Raw genomic sequence first — 22936 nt, forward strand, 5'->3', positions numbered from 1 at the left:
AACCCCCTTCAAGCCCCGACATAGACAGTAGCAGAAGGGATCCACTTAGTCACAGTAGGCTGAAGTTCATGAATATCCTGCCCAACCAACATATTCCACTCATTCCTCGTAATAGGCGTGACATCCGAAGCCGACAAAGGTGTCTTCGGTCCACGCTTAGTATAGAAACTCGACTTGGTTTTCGTCGGCGGCGGATTCTTACGCACGCGCACCAAGCGAATGGGCGAACTTTTCGAGTTTTCCGCCGTGAATCGCGTCGGCAAGATAATCGCGTCGGTCTTATGTGTGTTCTTGTACGCAGACGCGATGGCAGTTAAAAGCTCATCGCGGACATCAAGTTGCTCGTAGACACGGTGAAAGAAGGCCTTGCTAAACGACCGGCTTTGGAAATCGGCCATGAGACGGTGAAGGAGGGCCACGGCGGAGGTCATGGCCTTGTCCTCTGGGCGAGGGTTCGGCCTTGTGGAGAGAACGCAGAGACGGCGTTTGAATGTGTAGATGCGGTCAAGGTTTAGGAGGGTCAGGCCCTCTTGGCTGAAGAGAACCTCATTTTGTAGAATGGATTGTTGGACGAGGTATTCGTTTGCGAGGCGCTCGTGCTGACTGCGGTCTAAAGCTTCGCTCCAGCTGGTGCCGAGGGAGAATTTGCGAGCACCCTTGGCGATTGCGCGCTCGAGGACGCGAGTGGATGCATGGTCGAGCTTTGTGATGGGGATAACGAGGAGATCGGATGCTTGGCCGGTTGGGAATGGTTTGCCACGGCCGACGAGGAGGGTGACGTGCATCATTCTTTGTTGGATCTTGGTAGAGATGTATTCAAGGGCGGGGAAAATTGTAGGGAGGACGGCCTCGGAGTCGAAGTTGAAATCGGGGGATAGAGGTGGGGAGATCATTTCGGGTGTGAGGCGGATGGGAGAAGCAGGCACGTAGATGCCCGTTGGGCGAGGCATACGCATGACGCCCATTATGAACGTTTATAAATGTAATATGAGGAGGATTTAATGTTATAAGAATAGAGGAGAGAGTTATTGAACTCGTTATGAAAAAGGGTCTTCCCTTTCTTTGGTGGATGAGAAGAGAGGCGATGGCCCCTGATATAGTTGGGAAAATGCAGGGAGTGAAATCCATAGAACTATGTACTAGTAAACAATTCCCCGCATCCATGGATGCTCTTAAGATAGAAAGTTCCTTAATTAAGTCCATTTTTAGGTCAAAAGGTTGCTAATCTTAGTAAATTATGAAACAGCCGTCAACCAATAATATTGCGTTAATTATGGGTTATGGAGTAAATGTGGCCAATCAGAAGACAGAGACGATAACAGGGATACGAATTGCATATCAATATCTCTAACCGCTGAGGCGCTCGTCCACCAACCACAATCTTATCTTCGATCCACTCACAACGAACTTATGCAAGCCGTCACACACTAACACGAGGGACGCAGAACCCACCGTTAGTCCATTGTTGGCTCTTCTGTTGGTTTATCTCGCAATCATTCATTGTGCTTTTCGGATCCTGATCAAGCTAATCTCCACTAACCAGGATACTGGAGCCTCGAGCTCTTAATGATAGGTCAAAAACCCTTCTTTTTTTGCAGACTCTTGACTGAGGGATCCTTAATCCTGCTTGAAGAGTGGGAACTGCCTGTACTTCTTGGCCCCGCTTCCTTCTTCTTGTTTTTTCTTTTTTTTTTTTCCAGGGTACTAGTACGTATACTACTATGTACATGGAGCTCGAGCCTCGCAGAATAATCATCATGCCGCCACTATCGCCTGCGATGTTGCACAATATAATTTCCAGAGGCTCTTCTACCCTCCATGTGCTGCGCTAACCCAGATATGGTCATTCCCGCATTTGAGAATTCATCCCAAGGCTGACAGTGAAAGGTATTATATCAAGCCACGGATTACTAGGCTCTGTAATTTGTCGCCGCATCATTACTCATTAGGCCTACTACATATGCCATACGGCCTTTACTCCGAAATTTGAACAGATAGTGTGTTTATGATGTAGGAGTATCCTGTTCGGGACTCGGCAAATTCAACATTGAAGCCACATGGTTGGTTTTTGGCTGCTCAGACAAAGAGTGAACCGTTGGTCCAAGAATCTAGAATAGGGTCATATGAGATCCCGGACGCGGAGACGAAACTCAATTGGGTCGGCAAAATTTCTCATCCACTCCCACATGCTCCAATTCATGTCCGCAGCATATCTTCTCCCGAGACCAGAAGTCGGTGGCGGCTGGAAGAGCAAGAAAACTCACACATACCGTCTTGTTACCACCGACAATCACAAAAAGGCACAAGTATCAGTCAAGTATAAACATGACTGACACACGATATCGAGCACGGACGTAAAGACGTGCTCGCATGAATACGCCCGCTCAGTGGAGGCTCTGGTGGGCCTTCGGCTTGCAACCATACGTGGCTCCATGGCTGCTTCCGGGCATTTGCGTCAAAGGTGCGGTCAGATTGAGGCTCGCGAACTGTGCTCTGCATGATGAGTCCAAGATCGGTATTTGTAAGTTCCGGTGTGGATATTTGTTGGATTTTATTGTCACATAGCTGGAATTTACAAATGTAGAGATACAGCATATGAATGATTGACTATTCTTTTGTTATTTACACTCTAGGAGCACAGCCTCATCCATTTGGTACATAAATGCTCTGAAAAGAAACCAATGTTCAATCTCAATGTTACCATCTATTCTTGGCCAGGTGCCGAACATTTGAAAGTAGTACATAGTATTGGCCGTGGACATAATTCTTTCGGGATGCATGTCCCTCCGATGTCTCCTCAATTCCGAATCTATGCGCAGGAAGCCGCCTTGAAAGAAAGCTTTGTATTCTTCTTTTTTTTCTCCCTTACTTGGCTTTTTGAAATTTCAATTACGATTCAATTCAGAAGAAATATGAATGGCTTGCGAGGTGTGGCCGTTTCCCTTGATTCTCTGGATCTATAATCTACCACCACACAGCCAAGAGACCCACAAAGAACTAATCCATCCCAACGGCGTTTGTACACGTCAACATGACCTCCGAGATCATGCTTTAAGCCGCATTAACAAGCGGTCTAAGCGATCAATAAGATCCACGTCGACGTATTTCCCTCAAGCACGAGCCCTTTCAGTCGCACGGCGAATCCTTCTGGACCAAGTCCCGAGCCCCAAACGCATTATTGCCCAGGCATATCCAAGGCTTAGTCGCAGTGCACTCCACAATCAAGGCTTTTTATGCAAGCCCAAATCAGCGGTGACTATCCATTGGTCAAAATTTCACCCGGGTGAAGGTCGATTGGGGGCTATCTCGATCTGCACTTCCTTTGGGCGGTGCGAGATAGTAAGAGCCGCACCGAATCCTTCCCTGATCCCTGTCTAGAAAATCAATAGTACGAAGATGGTGCATATAGTCGCTCATTGTGGCGGTCTTCTGGTGGGCTTTGTGCCCGAGTGTTGGTTGGGGGCCGTTCAGGGTTGGCGCCTAAGTGCGGGGATATGAGGTTAAGTTCTGACAGCTCTTATACTAATGTGGGATACATGTAAGTTCTTTTTGGTATAGGATGGCAATTGGTTGGAATTCTGATTTTGCTAATTGAAATAACTTTTGTTGCTTCGAATTCGACTTAATGATCGCAAATTAGAAATATCACATTTGAAGTCCTGGTTAAAATTGCAGACGTATTGGATAAAAGACTTCCCTCGCAAGGGAAAGCAACCATCACCTTCCGGCTGAGAAAGTCACCTGGGTACGCTATCAGTTGACAGATGCAAACCCCCGAGAAGCGATCATACATACGGAAATGCTGTTCTCTTAAAACAGCCATGACACGAACTTCTGGTAGATCCAGTGCGACTGAGCATGCTTCTGACTCTCGGCCTCTTTCTTCGCAATATAGGCAGCCTCTTCACAGTCAATTTCATCTTTGCCCGTCCACAAGTCCGCTGTTTCAGGTTCAACTCCCTTGCACCTTGTCACAAGCTTGTACCCACCGATGAAAATCAAATATAGTGGGATGCCAAGGTAAGCCGTGATGAAGCTCTTGTAGTCGAAGTTCCCCCACTTCTTATTGTGCGTGAAGACATCATAGTTCTTTGTGAAGGCGATGAAGATGCAAAAAGCAAGAGCAAAATAGGAGCCACGAACGCCCAGCGGGGCAACATATGCCAAGCTCTCCAGTGGGATTTCTTGTGCCTTTCGGGCGCGGACAAAATAAATGTGGCTCACCAAGATCGAAATCCAGGTGAGCAAACCGAAGATTGTGACGAGATTGACAAAGTATTTGAAAATCACCTTAGAATCGTTCGACACATTCATGAAGGCAAGGAGCGAGAAGCAGGTAGGAACTCCCATGGCAAATACAGGTACTCCTCGGCGGTCGGTGCGAGCAAATATTTTTGGGGCCTTGTATTCACGCGCCAATCCATACACTGTGCGAGTCACAATGTATAGATCCGAGTTTGCGGCAGAAAAGGCAAAGATCAGAATGCATGCGTTAATGATATGCGAGAGCACCGGAATTCCGGACAGCTCGATAGCCACGACGAACGGCGAAGCAGCAGCCGAGCTAGTGGCACCTATGGCGAAAGCAAGCCTTTTAGAGTTGAACGGTACCAAAGTCCCAACGAGGAAGACGGAAAGGACGTAGAAAATCATAATCCGCCAAAAGGTCAACTTGATCGCTCGGGGAATCGTGCGCCGTGGGTTCTGTGCTTCACCGACGGTTATACCAACTAGTTCCGTTCCGCCATAAGCAAAAGTAGCTGATACCATTGTTGACCAGAGAGCCAAAAATCTTCCTGCATCTCCCTTTTTGATGTAAGTGTTAAACGCTCCTGGATCCTTCCAGTAGCGGAAACCCTTGCGGTCATGGTCTGGGCCTCCGCCTAGCATGAGAATGAACGAAAGAAGGATGATTCCCAAGATGACGATAACCTTGACGGAGGATAACCAGAACTCAAATTCCCCAAAGAACTTGACGCCAAAGTAGTTGATACAGACGATGAGTATCAAGAAAACAGCGATCCAAACACCCGGGTTGACTTTCGTTGCAGGAATCCAGTATGAGATGATAAGGGCACACGCAGTGAGTTGATTCGGCGTGGAGATGATGTACTTGCAACAGTACCTGTTGTCGAGGTTAATAAGTGCTTCCAGAGTCTGTTCACTGATAGTTGCTTACGTCCAACCTAATGCGAATCCGAGCGCCGGGTCACAGAATCGCACCGCATAGCCTGTGAAGCCAGAAGGAAGTGGAAGCCAAGCGGCCATCTCTCCAAGCGCACACATAACAAGGTAAACGATGAACCCCATCCAGGAGTAGGCGATCAAAATGGCAGCGGGCTATAAAAAAAAGTTAGCTTGTGCGGCGACTCGGAAAATTTGTATGCATACTCCAGCCCTGCATGGAAAGAAGAATCAGCAAATGCTTCTCTCATCTAATGAGGATATGAGAACGACAAACTTACTTTGCGAGAGCTTCACCGGTTCCAATAATAAGTCCTGTGCCAATGGCGCCCCCGATAGCTGCAACTCGTTAATCGACATGTTTTGCCATACCGTGACTCTCGTGAGCTTCTCGTACCAATCATCGTAATGTGCCGTGCCTTGAGCCCGCGATGAAGGTTGACATGATTAGGATCAAACAGCCCACCAGCCTTTGCATGGATGACACTGCGTTCCGTGCCTTCTTCTCCAAGTCCATCTTTTTTGATTGGAATCTCAAAAGAGATCATGTCATTCTTGCCTTCTGCCGCCATAGCTGTCAAAATCGGAATGAATTGTTTAGTAAGGTGCGATCCGATCTTTTCAGTGCCTCACAAGGAATAGCAAGGGAAATTTGTTGAGGAAGCGAAAGGACGGAAAAATAGGAGAGTGTGAGAAGGAAGGCCCTTTTGAGAGTCGGCGCTCTGCCCGGTGAATTCAATGACAATCCCACTTTCCCTTGCTACTCATAGAGATTATCAAGACACATTCAATTATTTCGCTTGAATAAGACGTTACATCTGTTACATCTGTTACATCTACAGCAGATGCATTAAAGTTTGCCATCGATCCATGGGATCCATGGGTGGATTCATCCCTTGCTCATAGTAATTTTTGGCCATCAGATACACGTGTATAGCATTGAGATCTGTGATTGGGACACCAAGGAAACTCTTTCAAAGAAGAGAGTATAGGAATGACCTCAGCATCACCAGTTGATCATTGTAGATCCCTAAGATCAGTCGATTATATCCTACTAACCTCATATCCTACTAGGTCAATGAAAGGTGATCACTTCAATGTTTGAAACCAAAGCATTTCCCCGATCAATTTCGGGGCTGACACCATGGTTTACGCAGAGAGGGGCCTTGGTCACATTTCAATCATTGTAAGCAAACTAGAATTATTTTTTTTTGAAAAAAAAAAAGATTATTCCCTTTTTTGTCATTCCATGAAGCTATTCCCATCTCCCTTCCCTTTCAGTTATTGTTTATGGCCCCTTTTTCTTTCTATCTCTTACAAAACTACGACTGCTTGGAGGTATATACTTCACTGTCTCTAATACTTTATAGCGCCATTCTGAGGTTCTCACCTCGCTTACTACTCTTTCGATCTCTCTATGAGGAAGCCATACCTGTTATCTTTCTTTTTTTTGGAATATATTTAATTGATTTGCTTTCGACTTCACCTTTGCCCATTCTAGCTTTAAATAACAATGACGACTGCGTGATGATATGTACCTCGGATCGGACTTACCTTGTTGCGGGATGACATAATACGACCTGCACGCTCCAGTTGACTGCGTTATCAGCAATTCCTTAATCCATCTCCGCCGCCAAGCCTTGAAAGGTCAACCTCCCAGAGTTCACTTCTCAAGACTTCATCCCAAACCACTCACAATATGACGACTGGTATGTCAATCTTCGCATAGGCACTTCTATCTCTGAGAAACTCACATTTTTTCAAGCCCACAGACCCACCTTCGACCCGGTACGACTAAACTCCCGACTCTCCGTTCCAATGAAATACTAATAGAAACAGGCGCAAGGCAAAGAGGCCCTCCTCGGTCCAGCATACCACCAGCGCCTCCTTCCTGCACACAAACACCTGAAAGTCCGGTACGCAAAAACTATGCCACGCCCCACCGATCCCACCTACACCTACTAACCTCACCCAGACAACCCGGACAAGGTGGTGACGCCGATACCGATGTTCGTGACCTGCGCGCAGAGCTTCTGAAGGCCGAGGCCGCACACTTTGCCAAGAAGAACGGCGGTTCCGTCGACGACACAGCTGCTGCTGACGCGACCCCGAAACGACAGCTCGAGTCCGCCCCCGCGGATTCTGAGGCCGGGGAAGGTGAGACTGAGGACCCGGAGGCGAAACGGCGCCGAATCTTAGAAGAGACACGCGACCTCGATGCGGACTCGGACGGGTCAGAAGAAGATAGCAGTGAAGAGGAGGATAGCGATGACGATGACGACGAGGCTGCGTTGATGCGCGAGCTGGAAATGATCAAGAAGGAAAGATTGGCACAGAAGGAGAAAGAGGTTTGTGGCGCCCCGTTGCAAGATTAACTTTTGATGTGCGTATGCTAAACCATTGCTCAGGAACAAGAACGCGCAGCCGAAGAAGAGGAGCAACGAGAAGTTGACATTGCTCGAGGGAATCCACTTCTCAACACACAGGACTTCAACATGAAGCGACGATGGGATGATGATGTGGTTTTCAAGAACCAAGCTCGAGGCACGGAGAACAAAGATGGCAAGGAGTTTGTCAACGTGAGTTTTTACTACTAACTACCCTTCTATGTATTGCTGCATACTAATAAAGCTTCTAGGATCTGCTGCGTTCCGACTTCCACAAAAGATTTATGGTATGTGCTTGGCTTTTCATGAAACTCTCAAATCGCATTCGCTGACTATGATTCCAGTCTAAATACGTTCGATAAATTCCGACCCTTTCACCTGCAAACATTTACAATCTGAACTTGAAGCTTTGCTGGAGCCACTCTCAACCCTTTCGGCCACATCACGCTTAACGCCAATATCTGGGCTGGCCGATAATCTATAGTCACTCCGATACGGTAGACAAAGAGATTGAAGTGCTTGGGATGGGTATCGATCAAAACGGCTTCTTGTGCCTGGAATGATCCCAGTTTTGCAATATCTGTTAAGCCGTGAAACAAACTTCCGTGATACACCAATAAATGAATAGCATTGTATAGCTTAATCAATGATCCCTCCCAAAAATATTTTGCATTACAGTAAGCGCAGAAGAAAGGACCTATCGAATCTGGGGGCTTTTTTATCGCCCCACTTTACATCTTCTTCACCGCCCAGGCTTATCGATATGGCTGTAGACAAGCAACGAACTTCACATCTTCGCAAACCGAAGCTTAAGTCTTCGAAAGACATTAAGTTTCAACCCCTCAAGATGGAGTCCCAACCAACGGCAAAAGCCTTGCACAGTATGTTCTCGCTCAATGGAAAGAGCATGCGGATCGAATGCTGAGAACAACCCACTGACTCGCGCACCTTCGACAGATCGTATCAACACAGATATCTCTCAGTTGCTACAGCGGTTCGAGAATATCATGGCTACAGCCACGGTAAGATCCGACTGAAACAAAAAAAAATCATCAGAAACTCGTTTACTCATCGCATTACTCAGGTGGACAATCCTAGCTATACATCCACCGCCGTGGAAACATATCAACTCGATGTGGAGTCAACAGCCCTGGTAAGCTTAGCTTGCAGTTGTGCCCGATTTGAAAAGATCGCATTGCAATCGGCGGCTCTCTCTGCTCTTCTGCACGCATACAGTGTACTAATCTCAATTGGGTCCCTATAGATCCGCGCTGCTGAGGATATTCTCGCTCTGACCCGAACTATGAAGGAGACATGGTTGTTTGGCAAGCTCGACACGCTCGGCGAGGATGCTCGGGATGTGCAACGCCGCGAAAAGCTTGAAAATGATGTCCTTGCGGTGCAGAAGGCTGTGGAGGGGGGCGGACTATCGAAGTTGTCTCCCGGGGAATAAGGCGGATGCTACCTAAGCATGTCATTGCATTCGGGTCCATGACCCTGGCGGCGTTCGGGCAAATGGGGCTGTAAGGCGTTATATTATTACTGCATTTACTTGGTACTACTATTGAACAAATACAAGATTTGAATATTTTGACTATTTTTTTGCTGCTGGTTCGCGATTGATGAGGAATTCCTCATTGAACTGTATTTCATCCATTTTGGAGCTTATACCCATGAGACCGAGCACTCATTGGAGCTTAATTGAAGAAAATCACCATCTTTGGGGAAAGCATGAACTCAGCGATTATCTAGAGGTTTCCAATTCCACTAAACTTCATTGGTTGAAGTCTATGCAGTGGTACCATTCATAAAAAGGGGACTAACATCTTTGCGAAAGGTTGACGCCTCCAAACCACGTTCAATCAGAAATCTAGAACCACGGAAAGGCAAACCTCAAAACTTCTTACTCGCCGCTCTATACATTATCGTTTAGCGCGACGTATTTTGCGATTCGCGCAAATCTCCCTTTCAACCCCACGCGGGGCCCGATAAGCTATCCGATAAACAACTTTTCTCCTGAGTCCCATACACCCCGAAACACTATAACTCTACACTTCCCCATTGACAACCTAAGCAGACTTCCAAGCCTGTGGGACATCAAAAAAATTGGGCAACATATGATCAAAATGCCACCACCAACAACCCCCCATGCCATCTCCCCCTCCCTCCCCCTCACCCTAATCGTCGCGACGACCCCAATCCGCGTCGCGTCTTCAACACCCGACCATGATCCCACAACGCGCCTCGGCATCGGCCTCAAGGGAACCCTCCCGTGGCCCCGTATCAAAGCGGACATGAGCTTCTTCGCGCGCGTCACGTCTCGCGCCCCAAGACCAGGCACCACGAACGCGATCATCATGGGCCGCAAAACATACGACTCGGTGCCCAAGAGTCTGCGCCCGCTCGCGAAGCGCATCAGCGTGGTAATTACGCGCGATACGACCGGCTCCGTCCGTGAGGGCGTTCTGCAAGAGTTGGAGGCGCGCAAGGCGAAGATGGCTGCTAAGGCGGCGGAGGTAGCGGCGGCGGCCGCCGCTGGTGGTTCTGCTACTGCTACTGCTACTGCTACTTCTGTCCCGCCGGCCGAAGGTGAGCCCATTACAGATGCGATTGTGACGCCGAGCTTGGACGCTGCTCTTTCCGAGCTGGAATCTGTTTATGGGGCTGAGGGGCGGTTGGGCAAGATTTTTGTGATTGGAGGTGCGGAGATTTATGGGGCTGCGTTGCGTATGCAGTTTGGGGCTTTGCGGAGGCCTGTTAGGGTTGTTATGACTAATGTTGTGAGGAAGCCGGATGGGAAGGATGAGGTGCCGTTTGAGTGTGATACTTTCTGGCCGTTGGATAGTATGGATCAGCGGAATGGGTGGAGGAGTGCTAGTCCTGAGGAGTTGACGGAGTGGGTTGGGGAGGAAGTTACTGGGGAATGGAAGCGGGAGGGAGAGGTTGAGGTTCAGATGGTTGGGTTTGAAAAGTTGGACTGATGTTGATATTTGATGGAGTTTCTATCGTTGTGACTATTTGCATGCAGATTGGCGTCACTACTAGCAATGCATTTACTGCCAGTATGTCCTTAATGCGGGGACATTGTCCATGAAAAATGATTGTGTTATGAAAAAGGACTAAGTGTCCGTATATGCCCGCGAAATCCGCAGACATATGAAGGGTCAAATCAAAATGCCAATTGGGTATGCACGACGAGGGCTCTATAGACAGTGCCTAGATGAAGACATATACAAACTTGAAATAAGGAGGGAATGTGCAATGGATGCTATGCAAGATGCCCGGGAAAGAAATGTGCAAAGAAAGAAAAACCGTCAGGCCAAAAACGCCAGGCTCAAGTCAAAATCATATGCAAACGACCAATCGAGGTGGATTCCACCTACTCGTTCTCTTTAATGAATTTCACGAATGCCTTCTTGTGTACAAGGCCGGCATAGTGGCCATCCTGGAGTACACATAGATACCGCAAGCCTAGCTTGGCAAAGCACTGGTATACCAAATCAATGGGAGAGTGCACATCCAAGGCAATTGGAGCCTACAACGAGTCAAAAATTAGCACCAGCGTAATAGCAGTATGATACAGCCATTCACTTACGGGATCGATGTAACGCGTGAAATCTTCCTGCAAGGTATCTTCGTCGTCGCTGTCAGAAACAGCGCTAGAAGCGTCCATTGCCATCAGACAACGTGTGTTGTCTTCGTCTTCAAGGGTGTCAAGTGCAAACTCCAGGTCCGGAGCCGGAATCAACCCTGACAAGACACCATGACACAAAATTGGCAGGCCGCTATCCAGCTCACCGGCCATCAAAAGGTGCTCGAGTTTCAAACGGAGCTCCGATGCGGCGACGAAGGGCGAGTTTGAGATATCGATGATGCGGTCTTTGCGCGCAGGCCGGACGATATCACCCAGCTCAGCGTCAGTGAGTGGTTGCAGTTTGCTGTCGAGGAATGGATATGCGTTCATGTCGGTAAGGAAGTCCTGTGAAAGGTTAGATTTCTTATTCAGATACAATGCGAGTTGGGTGAGAGCTTACATAAATGCTGCGTGGCTCGATCGCATCAGCTGTCCACTTAGCACAAAGTACTGCGAGGGAGAAAGGAAGTACGTGATTTAAACTTCCGGTCAGTTCAAATAGAATCACAGCCAATGTCACCGAAAGGCGAGTTACTCCGCACATGGTAGCACCTGCAGCGACCAATGCATAAACGCCCGGAGTCACACACGATTCCATGCCAGGGATAGCTGGACATGAGTTGAACATGAAAAAGGTTGGGTTTTTCGCAACCCAGTATTGGACGACATGACCAACAATTCGGCCCATGAGACCACCAACCACCATGGAAGGAACGTATATACCAGCAGGTACCTTTATGCCAAAGGTGACAACGGTCAAAAAGCTCTTAATGACGAATGCAACGAGAAGATACTGGATAGTTTCCAGTATATGCTCCTCAGGAGGACATAATCCCGTCCCATCTTTGGAGACTCGTTCACATGGACTGGTGAGCTCCAACAAAAGTTCAGTGACGGGCAATTTGGTATACCGATTCCAAAAGCTGACCAAACCGGTTAGAATTGCCACTAGAAAGACTTCTAACATCGGCCAGCGCTTGATTGCGGGGATTCGACGGAAAGAGCGGGCCCAATAACTGGACGCTTTGATAAATAGTGCACCGGCTGCACCACCGAGTATACCAAGGAAGATGAAGATAAAAAGCTCAAACATCTCCCAATCTGAGAGATATCTCACTTCAAATAGAACGACCTTCCCTGTGCCATAAGGATTGAGGAACTTCAGGGATAGAGTCGCTGCGATACAGCAGAAGAAGGTTCGGAAAAGCGTCTTCGGTGGGAAGTAGTAGCTGACTTCTTCCAAACTAAAGAGAACACCGCCGATGGGCGCACCAAAGGCAACAGCCACACCGCTAGCTGCACTAGCACTTAGCACTTCTCGTCTTTTGCCGTCATTCTGGTTGTACTTGGCAAACAATCGACAAGCAATATTGCCTACGCAAGTGGCAATATGGACGTAAGGTCCCTCTTTTCCTAGACTTAGTCCAGACGAAACACTAAAGATCAGAGCAATAGTTTTGACGACCAAAGTTTTCAAACCGAGGTATCCGTGAAGCACGAAACCACTGTTGATCACCTTGACCTCAGCCACTCCACTACCAGCAGCCGAATAATAGACCATTGCCGGGCGTGGGGGAGCATTGGGAAAAGTTCCATGGGGGCTTGTCACCGATTGTGGTGATCCAAAACCAGCAGCGCTAAAATGGCCCTCGGCCCCAAGATTTTCGTCGAGGGTGGACAGGGAAACAGAAGATGGAACGACTGTCTTTGTGAGCAGAGTGAGACCGCACGAGATCATCGCGAGAACAACCACCCATCCAACAAACATGACAAAATCCACCCACTGATCATCGGTCTTCGAGGGCCTAAAGATCTGCGCCCATGTGTGCCAAGCGTCACAATCTGACACTCCCGCACAGCATTTACTTCGACTGGTAAACCAACGAGTAGTGCAGAACCCAAACTTCGCATCAAACATTTTATCCTCCGAAACATCCACGAAATAGGCGATCGCCGCCGTAATGCAGCCAGTTAAGGCCACGAGAATCCAGCCCTGCGCACCATCGAACCACGACAGTAACCGGCCGCGGACATCCTTCCGGCGCCGCAACTGACGCAGACGAGCTGCATCAGCAATGCTGTCATGCACCCAATCTGTCGAAGTGAACTGATCGTACCAGGTGCGTTCGTCCAGAAACGATGAAGCCGTTAGACCGTTCTTAGTCGATGGCGGTAAACTGGCCGGGCGGTCCTGGCGGTCCTCGCCCTCTTCCTGAACTTCCTCCTCGCCCACAAAGCTGCTCCGGCGACTGAATCGTCTCCTCATGGAATTCGCCCGGCTGTGGTTGCCTCTACGGCGCAAGTTCCCCGCACCCAATAGGTATCGTAGCGAATCCGGACCCGATGTCCCTGAGATACTCGTATATGAACGTCGCGGCATTCGGCGTTGTGGGTTGTCTACCGATCCTAGGAGACTGGTAGCCTCGGTGATCTCGAGATGAGAATCCAGCGACTGGTAGCCCGTATGCTCTTCGGAGAGGTAGCTTCGGCGGCGGTGAGCGGTTGGTGAGGGGGGAGCTGTGCGGGAGGTTTGGGTATCGCCTTGAGCTTCATCGGGCTCACCCCTCGAAGGGGGGTTTATTTGGGGAACTGAGCGTGGCATGGTGTTTTGAAGCGTCTATGCTTCGGTATGTAGTGCTGGAGCCTTCAAACGTAGTGGAGTTAGCGATGCGGTTCAAAGACCCGAGTACGGCACATTCGGCAACTGAGGTAGGGGGTCCGCATGAGAGAGCATACTAGACATGGAATAGATTTAGAAGGAAGAAACAAATTGAACTTACCGGAAGTCATGACCTGCACAATACTTCCAGGGTCTCAAACGGCTGTCATAAACAACTTGAAGGTGTAAAAGTGCGGGCAGCAGATGATGTGGACGCGTCAGGTGAGAACGGACCCACCGCGCATCGATTACCCTTTACTCCACACTATTTACACTATTCGTTGTTTAATTTACGTTGGATTTGCATCGCGCATTCCAAGCCGTCTCGGATGCATATCCAATTCAATTTGATTTGATCTATGCGAAATTTTGGGTTTTATCCCACGCCCTTCTATCTCCCTGCGTCGGGATGCCATTCTACGGAAAGCCGCTTCTCCCCGGGTCGGATCACACACATCAGCTTATTGGAGTACAAAGCGAGGGTCCGATGCGGGGAGCATAACGCCCCCAATTCATCCCCATGACACTTGACACTTGGGGCTATGTACCTCGGAATGTACCGTAGGCCTGAGCGGTGTATGCGGTGTATGCTCTAACGGTGTCATATACTGTCAAGATCTACTTCATGTTGCTCCTAGACGATACTTACCAGGACCCCTTTTTTGGATCGGAAAAGTTCGGACGAATGACTGGACGGATTTCTCACACACTTGAAAATCTTGACAGGTCATTTGGCTCAACTGCCTATAAGGTAGGTGAAAGAAGCACACCGCTGAGACATTTGTGCTGCGTGATGCTCGCCACTTGACTTGTCCAACACGCTGATCCCCCGAAGCCGATCACTTGGCGGTGGGTCTCAAGGTTGCCAGTAGCTTACACAGAAACATGGCCTTGAGAAAGGGAATGGGGTGATACCCATCAAATTGTGGATCTATACTGATTTAGTCAACAGGTTTTAAGTCTGCTTTGTTGCCACTATCGAAAACCGTCTGTCTGTGCTATCGCTTATAAGCTTTGGCCTCCACGTTGATCGGAAGTCATAGCCACCGGCAAATTCTGGGGGATTAAACGTGCATAAGATCCGTCAAGTACGCAGTAGCGACGTGATCAACTCAAAGCCACCGATTTTGGTTATTATTGGTCGACGAGTAACCGCTTTTAGTGTGGATGGTGATTGGTCTGGTCTATACAAATTTCCATACTTATATGGTAGTAGTTCTCAACTTCCCCCACTTAGCTTTCTTTATCCATGAATACTAGTATATACCGTCTAGAACAGAGGTGGGAGTTTAAACAGAAAATGGTGAACATGGAATTGTGTAAACTGCTGTCCCTTGGGAATCACTCAAGCTGCATGACAATTGGTGGAGAAACCCAAGCTAAAGATAAGATGCGGTTCCACTCGCCATTTTGTCCACGGAGCATTCAAACAAACCCCCACCACCTTTCACCATCGCCATTTTACTTAAACCCCAAAACACCTGCGCATATCCTCTCAGTAGCCTTGTAAACCTCTCTTTTTTGCTTTTTTTCTTCTTTCCTGTACCTATTATAGGATTCGTTCACCATGACGGTCTCCGATGAAGTTTTTGGCAAGCCGTATGATCAGTTCCTCCTCTTTGGAGACTCGATCACCGAAATTTCCAGCAATCAGGATCTGGGATTTGGCTTTCAGCCAGCATTGCAAGACGGTAAGCTCTTTTTTTCCGGAGATGAATACTTTCCACTAACCCTTTTCATAGTATACTGTCGCAAGTTGGATGTCCTGAACCGTGGATTTTCGTAAGCATTCAAAAATCCCAATTACTTCAACGATGCCCTAACACGCAAGTTACAACAGCGGATATTCCAGTGCCCATGCCATCAAAGTCTTTCCCAAATTCTTTCCGTCGCCGGAGACTGCCACAGTGCGATTCATAGTACGTGCTTTTGTCAGCCATCTTGTCATAAAATATTGGCTAACAGAATTGATAGGCTATCTTCTTCGGTGCCAATGATGCCGCAGTTCCTGGACATAACCAGCATATTCCTCTTGAGCAGTACAAGGAGAACCTGCGGCAAATCACTCAACATCCAGCAATGCTTGCCCAAAATCCCCACATTATTTTCATTACTCCTCCACCAGTGAACGAATACCAATTGGAGGGCTTCGACAATGATAAAAACACTGTTCACCCCAGCCGGACTGCCGCTATCACAAAGACATACGCCGAGGGAATGAAAGAGCTCGGTGCATCGTTGAAGATTCCAGTGGTGGATATCTGGTCTGCCTTCACGTCGTCGGTGGGTTGGACAGAAGGCCAGCCTCTCATTGGATCTCGAGAGGCACCCAATAGCAAGGCATTCAGCGATCTTTTCACCGATGGTACGTTACAACTCCCAGAATGCCTCCATTGGGAGATCGGGAATCTTTTATACTGACTTGTATATAGGATTGCATCTGACAGCCGCTGGATACCGCATTGTCAACTCTGAGTTGCTGAACACACTCAAGGCTAATTGGCCTGAACAAGGCCCAGAAGCTCTGCCGATGGTTTATCCTCCGTGGCCTGAGGCGCCTAAATGAATTATACTCTCTTAGATCTGGTAGTTTTCACTCAGTGGCCTCGACGCCACCAACGCAATCAGCTTTTATAAATTCTAGCGAATTCTCTTTCATTTTTTAAAAAATAAAAAATAAAGCACGGCCCATTCAACGTCCATAATAAAGGCCGTGTTGCGAAGGCCGTTAGTGGAGCAAGCACGGGAGCGGTCTAGATCAACTTCCTTTCCCCTCCTGCATATGACGCTCTCCTCTCCACTGCATTTCTCCAAGATTCGATTCCTGCATTAAATATCATATCGATTCCATCTTGGATCTTACTTTCTGAACTTTCTGAAACTAATCCGTGTTTTCCTTCCTTGGGTCGTCTACCAGTCCTCACTTCATAGTCATCAATCCTGCAATACACTGAGGAGTAATTCACTTCAAAACCTTAACTCCGTCAATATTCACAACGCCAACCTTGCCTTTTCCAGGCTCTAATATCGAAATTAAACCCTCCTTCCTACGCGCTGCTTTCACTTCGTTTCCGAACCACCTACTTTCCGACCTCCCTGCCACCTCTTCTCGTCGACGAGACCACAACCCCCTGTAACACACAGCTCGGAGGACGGCCCCGTGGGTCGTCACGCACACTGAAGGAGGGAGGAAGCCAAAGGAAGCCATCAGCGATTTCAGAGGCCGGGGTAGAAGGGGAAGAAGGTGGCTACCCTTGAAGTTTGGTCTTAAAGGGCAAGGGGCGTGATTGGTTACAAGGGTCATTGAGAAATCCCAGCCCACCAACACGGTGGCAATGGATGCGCAGTTCAGTCCCGCCCCGCGGGAAATTTGGCACATATATGAAGACTTGAAAGAGCTTCATGTTGCACAATTTGAGCACGCTGAGCGGATCGCACAGCTTGAGCGCCGCCGGGACGATGATGCGAGGCTGAAAAGTGTTTGGGCTCCACTCTCTCCATTCCCTACTACTCCGCTGGGAGGCCCTATCCCTACAGGTACGCGTTGAGTTCAGTTAGACTACCGGTCGCGTTGCTAATATTCGTGGCTTTCATCTCAGATCCCCCTGACAACTCTCCACACGACGCGTTCAAAGGATTTGACCAAGGTCAACCTCACCACGGGATGTCCAGCTCTGCCATGGCCATGGAAAGCTATGATGAACCGCGACGAGGTGCCTCGCGGGCCAATAGTGTGCGTTTTGACGAGAGTGCTATTCATGGGTATGGACAGGCCAATCGGGCCAATTCTGATCTGCCACTCCGTACTGGCAGTGGGATGGGAAGCTTCCAAATGACCGAGCGGACACTCTCTCACCGGTCAGATGGCCGACTTAGCTCCTCTGGACACTCGCTTCATTCGGCTCGAACCAATAGTATGGGCTTGGAAACCAGTCGCTTTTTAAGCTCGTCTTACGGTGACTCGTCGCCCGTCATCCCCCCACCTGGGTGGGCGCTTTTGGGACCCGTGCCATCTATCATCCGATGCTGGTTGACAACTCATTTTTCGAATGACACGCTCTTGTATGCAGCAGTCTGCTCTGGCTCTTACATGTCGACCCTGGGAATATCGACTATCCACAACCTCGGGTTGGAGGATTTGGTAGTATGCGAGGATGGCAACAAATTTGTCAAGATACCCGTATATCTCACAGAGGCCAGTATTCACCAAACTCCCTCTCGCTCCGAAAGCCCTGAACCTCAGGTACCGGCTTTAACAGTTCGATTCTTCGTACGCGAGACAAATCACGCAGAGGATTCGATTGAGGTGATCATTGGGAGTGATGTGCTTCTCTCACATGGTGCTGATATTTTGCTCTCGAAGAACAAGATTCTCATGCTTGACGATGAAAGAAATATTGTTTCCATTCCCCTCGTGCGCCCCGAAAAGGAGTCTGCCTTTATGACTCTGCTAACAGCCCCAAATGCGATCAAGACCGACCATAAACCAGAGGAACCCATGGTAAATGGGAAGGGAAATGCCGGTGTTATTGGGCAGCCTAATGACCCTCATAAATCAATGTCAGCACCTGCTTCGGCTCGCGTCTCTGTTGGCAATGCAGATGAGGTGAAGAAGCTCTGTCTGCAAGATCAAGTCCCGGCGCATACTGATTCGCATCCCAAACCTGCTCCGGCTTCCGATACACCCATTACTCCTAAACCCGAGCCTGCTGGTGCTTGGCAGTCTTGGCGTCACCCAAAGCCTGACCCCATTGCTGGTGTTGATAAGATTGCACCAGCCCGTCCTATGAAAGTCCTTCGTCCAACCAAGCTGTCTAATCGCGCAGTATCCTACACGCCCACTGCGACAAAGTACACGGACCCGCTTATCACAGCACCGAAATCTGCCGGCCTCCCGTCCACGGACATTAACTCTTCCCCTGTGACGTCCGCAACAAACCCCGTCGGTGGCGCTTCGGCCTTTGGATGGCTCAACTCTTCCAACAATGCGAGCCGAACCCGTTGAAACAGCCACAAAAGGAAATGGGCAATTATCTGTATCTTAGCGACAAATCTAGGATTCAGGGAACGGAAAATGTATGACAGATGTCATTTCGACCGTTTTAACCATACACCTACTAAGTGACATCTACTTTCCAATTAGTCTTACCAGTTAGCGACGACATCCACAGTTGGATTGTCATGATTAATATGACAGCAATTCAAAATGAACTACATTCATATTCAGGCTCCAAGTTGTAAAATTTCAAGCGCACATACTACTAGTATGCACTTCGCATCCTTTCAATCCCAGGAACACTGCACGCTATATAACAACATGCAAGCCTAAATCTTCGCAAAGACCTCCAAAGCCACCTTCGTCTCCTCCATAGTCTCCTTCACCAACCCACTAACAGACCGAAACACCTCATGATTCGCATCCCCCAAAATCTCAAAAAGCAAACTCTCACTACTCGTAATCACAGCCCCCGCATCCCGCAATCTGTCGAGCGCAATCTTCCTCTCCCCAGGATTAACACTACTAACCCCGTCCACAACAACATAAACCCTATACCCACGTGATAGCAGATCAAGCGTCGTCTGCGTGACACAGATATGCGTCTCGATACCCACAATGATAGCATCCATGGCAGCGGGATCAGAAGGAATCTTCGCAGTCATTTCGGGCGTGATCATTGAGAAGAGCGTCTTGTCAAGGTCGGCCTTGACATTGTCGCCTTGCAGGTGGGGGGACAGTTCGGAGACGGTTTCACCGAGTTTCGTGCGCGATTGCGTCGTGATGTAAATTGAGAAGTTGAGGATGTTTGCTGTCCGGACTAGTTTGTTGGTTGTGGTGACTCTGTGCGGGGGTTGTGTTAGCTGGGCTTGTTGGGTCAATGGGATGGGCTGGGGCTGGTGGTGCTGACAGTTTGGGGAATTCGTAGATTTTGGTCCGGAATTTCTCTTGGATGTCGCATATACTGTATGGGTATCGCGTTAGCTTGGTATCTATAGTCATATATCTTCGATCTGGGGACTGATCGATTGGTTGGGAGTGATTCGAAGTAGACATACAATAGTGCGGGGTTACCTAGCGTTTTATATCAGTACAAGTAAATGAGTGGTGGTTATAATGGCGGTACTTACGGATTCGAGAGGCGCGTGATAGTGAAGCCATGTTGATGCTAGATTTTCAATCAAGCGATTGAATACTGGGCTGCAGGTTCTGAGATGGGGGAGAGTGAAAAAAGGAAAAAAGAGAGGACTCAAAGACCCGCGGACGGGAAATCGGAGATTGCGGGGAAGCAGAGCGGCCGAGGGGAACAATTTGTACGGCGGGGAGATTTCTATAATATCCTCCGTATGTACGCTACCCAGAATTCTTCAGATTTGCCTAGACTTTTAAAGCTATTTCGATATTTATTATAGGGAGTATTGGATTGTGACGTGACTCTTGCACATATTTTTTACATTCAAATCTTCACCTCTTCCACCTTCGCCCGGCCGACGAACCAGCTGTCATCGCCTTTAGCCGCCGCCGTACGGATGGCGTATAGTTCGTCCAGGAAGGCCGGCACAAAACTACCAGGGCCGCGAACGTAATCTTTGGCTGCAGCATTTTCAGCTGCAATCTCGTACATCAGAATACCCGACAGTACAGCGAGGAGTTTGTCAGAGCGGTGGGCTGTCAAGAAACAGCCTGAAATGCTACCGACGGCACATCCGGTCTAATTCAAGTACTTTGTTAACAACCATAACGACACATGGAGAAGGGAGGATTGGGAACATACGCCTGTTACTTGGCCTAGGTATGGGTGGCCATTAGACACGGCGATCACACGGTGCCCGTCGCTGAGATAGTCGACGGCTCCGGTCATCAGCACAACATTCCTCTCTCGTCGGGCAAGGTCTCGTGCAAGAGCGGCCTTTTGAGACCCGTCGAGGGTGCTTGGTCCGCTGTCAACTCCACGCTGGTGCACTGCATTGCTACCCCAGACTTGGCGGATCTCGCCTTCGTTGCCCTTGATCAGATCAAAGTATCCGCCAGACATAAGCCGGGAAACTGCACTTCTGCGGATCTCTGTTGCAGCAGCGCCCACGGGATCATAGACTATCGGGTTACCCCGTGAGTTGTACGCCTTGATGGCTTTCTCATAGTTAGGCACGCTCTCGCTGGTCAATGTACCCATGTTGATGAGAAGAGCGCCATCAAACTTGCACAAATCCTTGGCTTCGTCGCCGTAGGGGGACATGATTGGTGACGCGCCACTATTGGTGAGGTTAGCCTAGGGTGTTTCGGGTGTTTCAGTAAAATATACGGGAAGGGAAGCCAACGCTTACATGGACAATGCGACATTTGCGACAAAGTTAGACACTACAAAGTTAATCATGTTGTGTACCAGTGGGTGTACCTTAACCATCTCGGTGACGATCTGTGGCACCCGAGTCAACAATGCCTCAGCCTTGTGGGCCGAGGGAAATATGTTAGTCGATGCAAACGGAGGAGGTGTGGCGATGAGCTTGACGAACTCCTCGGCTGAAGCCTGGGGGTCATCGGCAGCCACAATAGCGCTCACAATAGCCACTCCATCTAAGGCCTTCTTCGGGGACTGCGACTGGTAGAGCACCCGCTGGACATTGGAGTGGTTGATACCACCAATCGACACAGTGCCAACGGGAGAATGACTAATGGCATTCAGAATGACCTGAGTTCCCGCTGTTCCAATGACAGACTTGGTGTTTGTTTTTCTAGATCGGTGTTTTGGTTAGTCCCTTTTTCCGCTGATGCAGTATGGGGCCACACATGTACGTACGTTGGCGTGGCAAACATAGTTCCAATACCAAGGTAATCGGCCCCATCAGCGACGGCCTTTTGAGCTTCCTCTACACTCGATGTACTGATGCCAATAATAGCATCTTTAGGAAGAAGCTTCCTTGCAAGTTCAATGTCTAGTTCAATTGATATCAGTTTCCGCGGGAAACCGAAAACGGGCAATGCGAGCTGGAAGTCTGGAGTACAGAAATAGTCCAGGGATATACAACATACCCATATCATCCTGACCTAAGTGGACACCCTCGGCCCCAACAGCAAGTGCAACATCCACTCGATCATTGATCAGTAGTGGGACTTGATAGCGTTGGGTGATTTGGTGCAGCCTTCTGGCCGTATTAACCAAATCTCCGGTATCGCTCTTTTTGTCCCGGTATTGCACTACCGTGACACCTGCGAGATTTAGTGGTTAGCATGGTAGTTCTCGCCCTTCCGTCGGAGTATCCTTTTTTTTTTTCTAGGGCCCTTACCTCCTTTTAGGGCATCCTCCACGACCGTGCACAGGTCCCGCCCCTTCAAGATGGCGGGGGTCGAGTCCGTGACCAGGTACAGTGACAGGTTCACCGGCATTGTGACCTATACAGAATTGAACGAGTGGATCTTGGGGTCAAATGTTTGTAGATTAATGCGGTTATCCGAGGTTTCACGCACAACTGGCGCGAAAAAAAGGACCCGGGAAACGGCGATCGCGAACCAGGTTCATCCCGCTGTTGGGGGGGGGTTTTGGTGGGGCTCGGCCGCTCGGAGGGGTTGACCTCATTATGCAGTGCCAGATTTTCAAGGTTTAATGTTTTTTTAAATTTTCTAAATTTTCCTTCGTTTTGTTTAGTAACTAGTAGTATAGTTACAACAATGTAGTTATGCCCAAGCTTGATGACATATTCAAGGCAGCCCAGAAAAGTGAAACTTGAATTAGATCTACTGATCTTGACTGCCTTGATTTTTTATACATTTTTTCTTTCTCTGCGATTCTCTTTGTTTCTGCTTGTTTTGAAATCAACTCTAGATTTGCTCCGTTGTATCAGATTCCAAGTGAATTCCGCTTCGGCCGCTAAATCCGAACAGCTTTAAAGCCACGGATCGGATGGCTACAACGACGCACATTCTAAATGACCCGGTCAAGTTCATCTCTCAATATGTACGCTACAATATGAAGCTCTGAAACGCCTTTCATGAATATGACCAGAGAACTTTGAAAAGCCTGCCACTTTCTCTGGGCTATAAATAATATATTTTTCTCAATTCTTACCTTTCTGACAGCT

The 22936-nt window shown here is 48.6% G+C and overlaps 11 protein-coding genes across 11 annotated transcripts; 5 read left to right on the plus strand and 6 right to left on the minus strand.

The window, feature by feature from the left end:
• Positions 1-8: 8 nt before the first annotated feature.
• Positions 9-965, minus strand: N7466_009484 (uncharacterized protein; the record flags this gene model as incomplete). Its single annotated transcript, XM_057168873.1, has 1 exon — positions 9-965. The coding sequence occupies one exon, from the start codon at positions 963-965 to the stop codon at positions 9-11; it is 957 nt and encodes a 318-aa protein (XP_057017579.1).
• A 1231-nt stretch (positions 966-2196) lies between these two features.
• N7466_009485 (uncharacterized protein) lies at positions 2197-2499 on the minus strand (the record flags this gene model as incomplete). Its single annotated transcript, XM_057168874.1, has 2 exons — positions 2197-2242; positions 2339-2499. The coding sequence occupies 2 exons, from the start codon at positions 2497-2499 to the stop codon at positions 2197-2199; spliced, it is 207 nt and encodes a 68-aa protein (XP_057017580.1).
• A 1311-nt stretch (positions 2500-3810) lies between these two features.
• Positions 3811-5756, minus strand: N7466_009486 (dicarboxylic amino acid permease agtA; the record flags this gene model as incomplete). The annotated part of the gene is made up of 5 exons (XM_057168875.1): positions 3811-5125; positions 5180-5340; positions 5392-5398; positions 5466-5523; positions 5582-5756. 5 exons carry the CDS (start codon positions 5754-5756, stop codon positions 3811-3813), a joined length of 1716 nt encoding a protein of 571 aa, XP_057017581.1.
• Positions 5757-6883: 1127 nt separating this feature from the next.
• On the plus strand, positions 6884-7933 carry N7466_009487 (spliceosome-associated CWC15 family protein; the record flags this gene model as incomplete). Its single annotated transcript, XM_057168876.1, has 7 exons — positions 6884-6893; positions 6950-6972; positions 7024-7100; positions 7160-7532; positions 7593-7763; positions 7823-7858; positions 7916-7933. 7 exons carry the CDS (start codon positions 6884-6886, stop codon positions 7931-7933), a joined length of 708 nt encoding a protein of 235 aa, XP_057017582.1.
• Positions 7934-8467: 534 nt separating this feature from the next.
• On the plus strand, positions 8468-9024 carry N7466_009488 (RNA polymerase II mediator complex head subunit MED22; the record flags this gene model as incomplete). Its single annotated transcript, XM_057168877.1, has 3 exons — positions 8468-8593; positions 8656-8724; positions 8836-9024. 3 exons carry the CDS (start codon positions 8468-8470, stop codon positions 9022-9024), a joined length of 384 nt encoding a protein of 127 aa, XP_057017583.1.
• A 673-nt stretch (positions 9025-9697) lies between these two features.
• On the plus strand, positions 9698-10552 carry N7466_009489 (dihydrofolate reductase; the record flags this gene model as incomplete). The annotated part of the gene is made up of 1 exon (XM_057168878.1): positions 9698-10552. One exon carries the CDS (start codon positions 9698-9700, stop codon positions 10550-10552), a length of 855 nt encoding a protein of 284 aa, XP_057017584.1.
• A 398-nt stretch (positions 10553-10950) lies between these two features.
• On the minus strand, positions 10951-13807 carry N7466_009490 (putative voltage-gated chloride channel (ClcA); the record flags this gene model as incomplete). Its single annotated transcript, XM_057168879.1, has 3 exons — positions 10951-11106; positions 11167-11550; positions 11606-13807. The coding sequence occupies 3 exons, from the start codon at positions 13805-13807 to the stop codon at positions 10951-10953; spliced, it is 2742 nt and encodes a 913-aa protein (XP_057017585.1).
• Positions 13808-15431: 1624 nt separating this feature from the next.
• Positions 15432-16430, plus strand: N7466_009491 (SGNH/GDSL hydrolase family protein; the record flags this gene model as incomplete). The annotated part of the gene is made up of 5 exons (XM_057168880.1): positions 15432-15555; positions 15607-15646; positions 15705-15783; positions 15839-16229; positions 16297-16430. The coding sequence occupies 5 exons, from the start codon at positions 15432-15434 to the stop codon at positions 16428-16430; spliced, it is 768 nt and encodes a 255-aa protein (XP_057017586.1).
• Positions 16431-17199: 769 nt separating this feature from the next.
• N7466_009492 (uncharacterized protein) lies at positions 17200-18869 on the plus strand (the record flags this gene model as incomplete). Its single annotated transcript, XM_057168881.1, has 2 exons — positions 17200-17401; positions 17464-18869. 2 exons carry the CDS (start codon positions 17200-17202, stop codon positions 18867-18869), a joined length of 1608 nt encoding a protein of 535 aa, XP_057017587.1.
• A 320-nt stretch (positions 18870-19189) lies between these two features.
• Positions 19190-20021, minus strand: N7466_009493 (uncharacterized protein; the record flags this gene model as incomplete). Its single annotated transcript, XM_057168882.1, has 2 exons — positions 19190-19824; positions 19991-20021. The coding sequence occupies 2 exons, from the start codon at positions 20019-20021 to the stop codon at positions 19190-19192; spliced, it is 666 nt and encodes a 221-aa protein (XP_057017588.1).
• A 295-nt stretch (positions 20022-20316) lies between these two features.
• N7466_009494 (bifunctional hydroxyethylthiazole kinase/thiamine-phosphate diphosphorylase) lies at positions 20317-22244 on the minus strand (the record flags this gene model as incomplete). The annotated part of the gene is made up of 6 exons (XM_057168883.1): positions 20317-20571; positions 20635-21112; positions 21185-21592; positions 21658-21793; positions 21891-22067; positions 22145-22244. 6 exons carry the CDS (start codon positions 22242-22244, stop codon positions 20317-20319), a joined length of 1554 nt encoding a protein of 517 aa, XP_057017589.1.
• Between the last annotated feature and the right edge of the window lie 692 nt (positions 22245-22936).

The sequence above is a fragment of the Penicillium verhagenii genome (genome assembly GCF_028828195.1).
Source record: "Penicillium verhagenii strain IBT 33310 chromosome Unknown utg000009l_segment0_segment0, whole genome shotgun sequence".
Classification (NCBI taxonomy): Eukaryota; Fungi; Ascomycota; class Eurotiomycetes; order Eurotiales; family Aspergillaceae; genus Penicillium; species Penicillium verhagenii.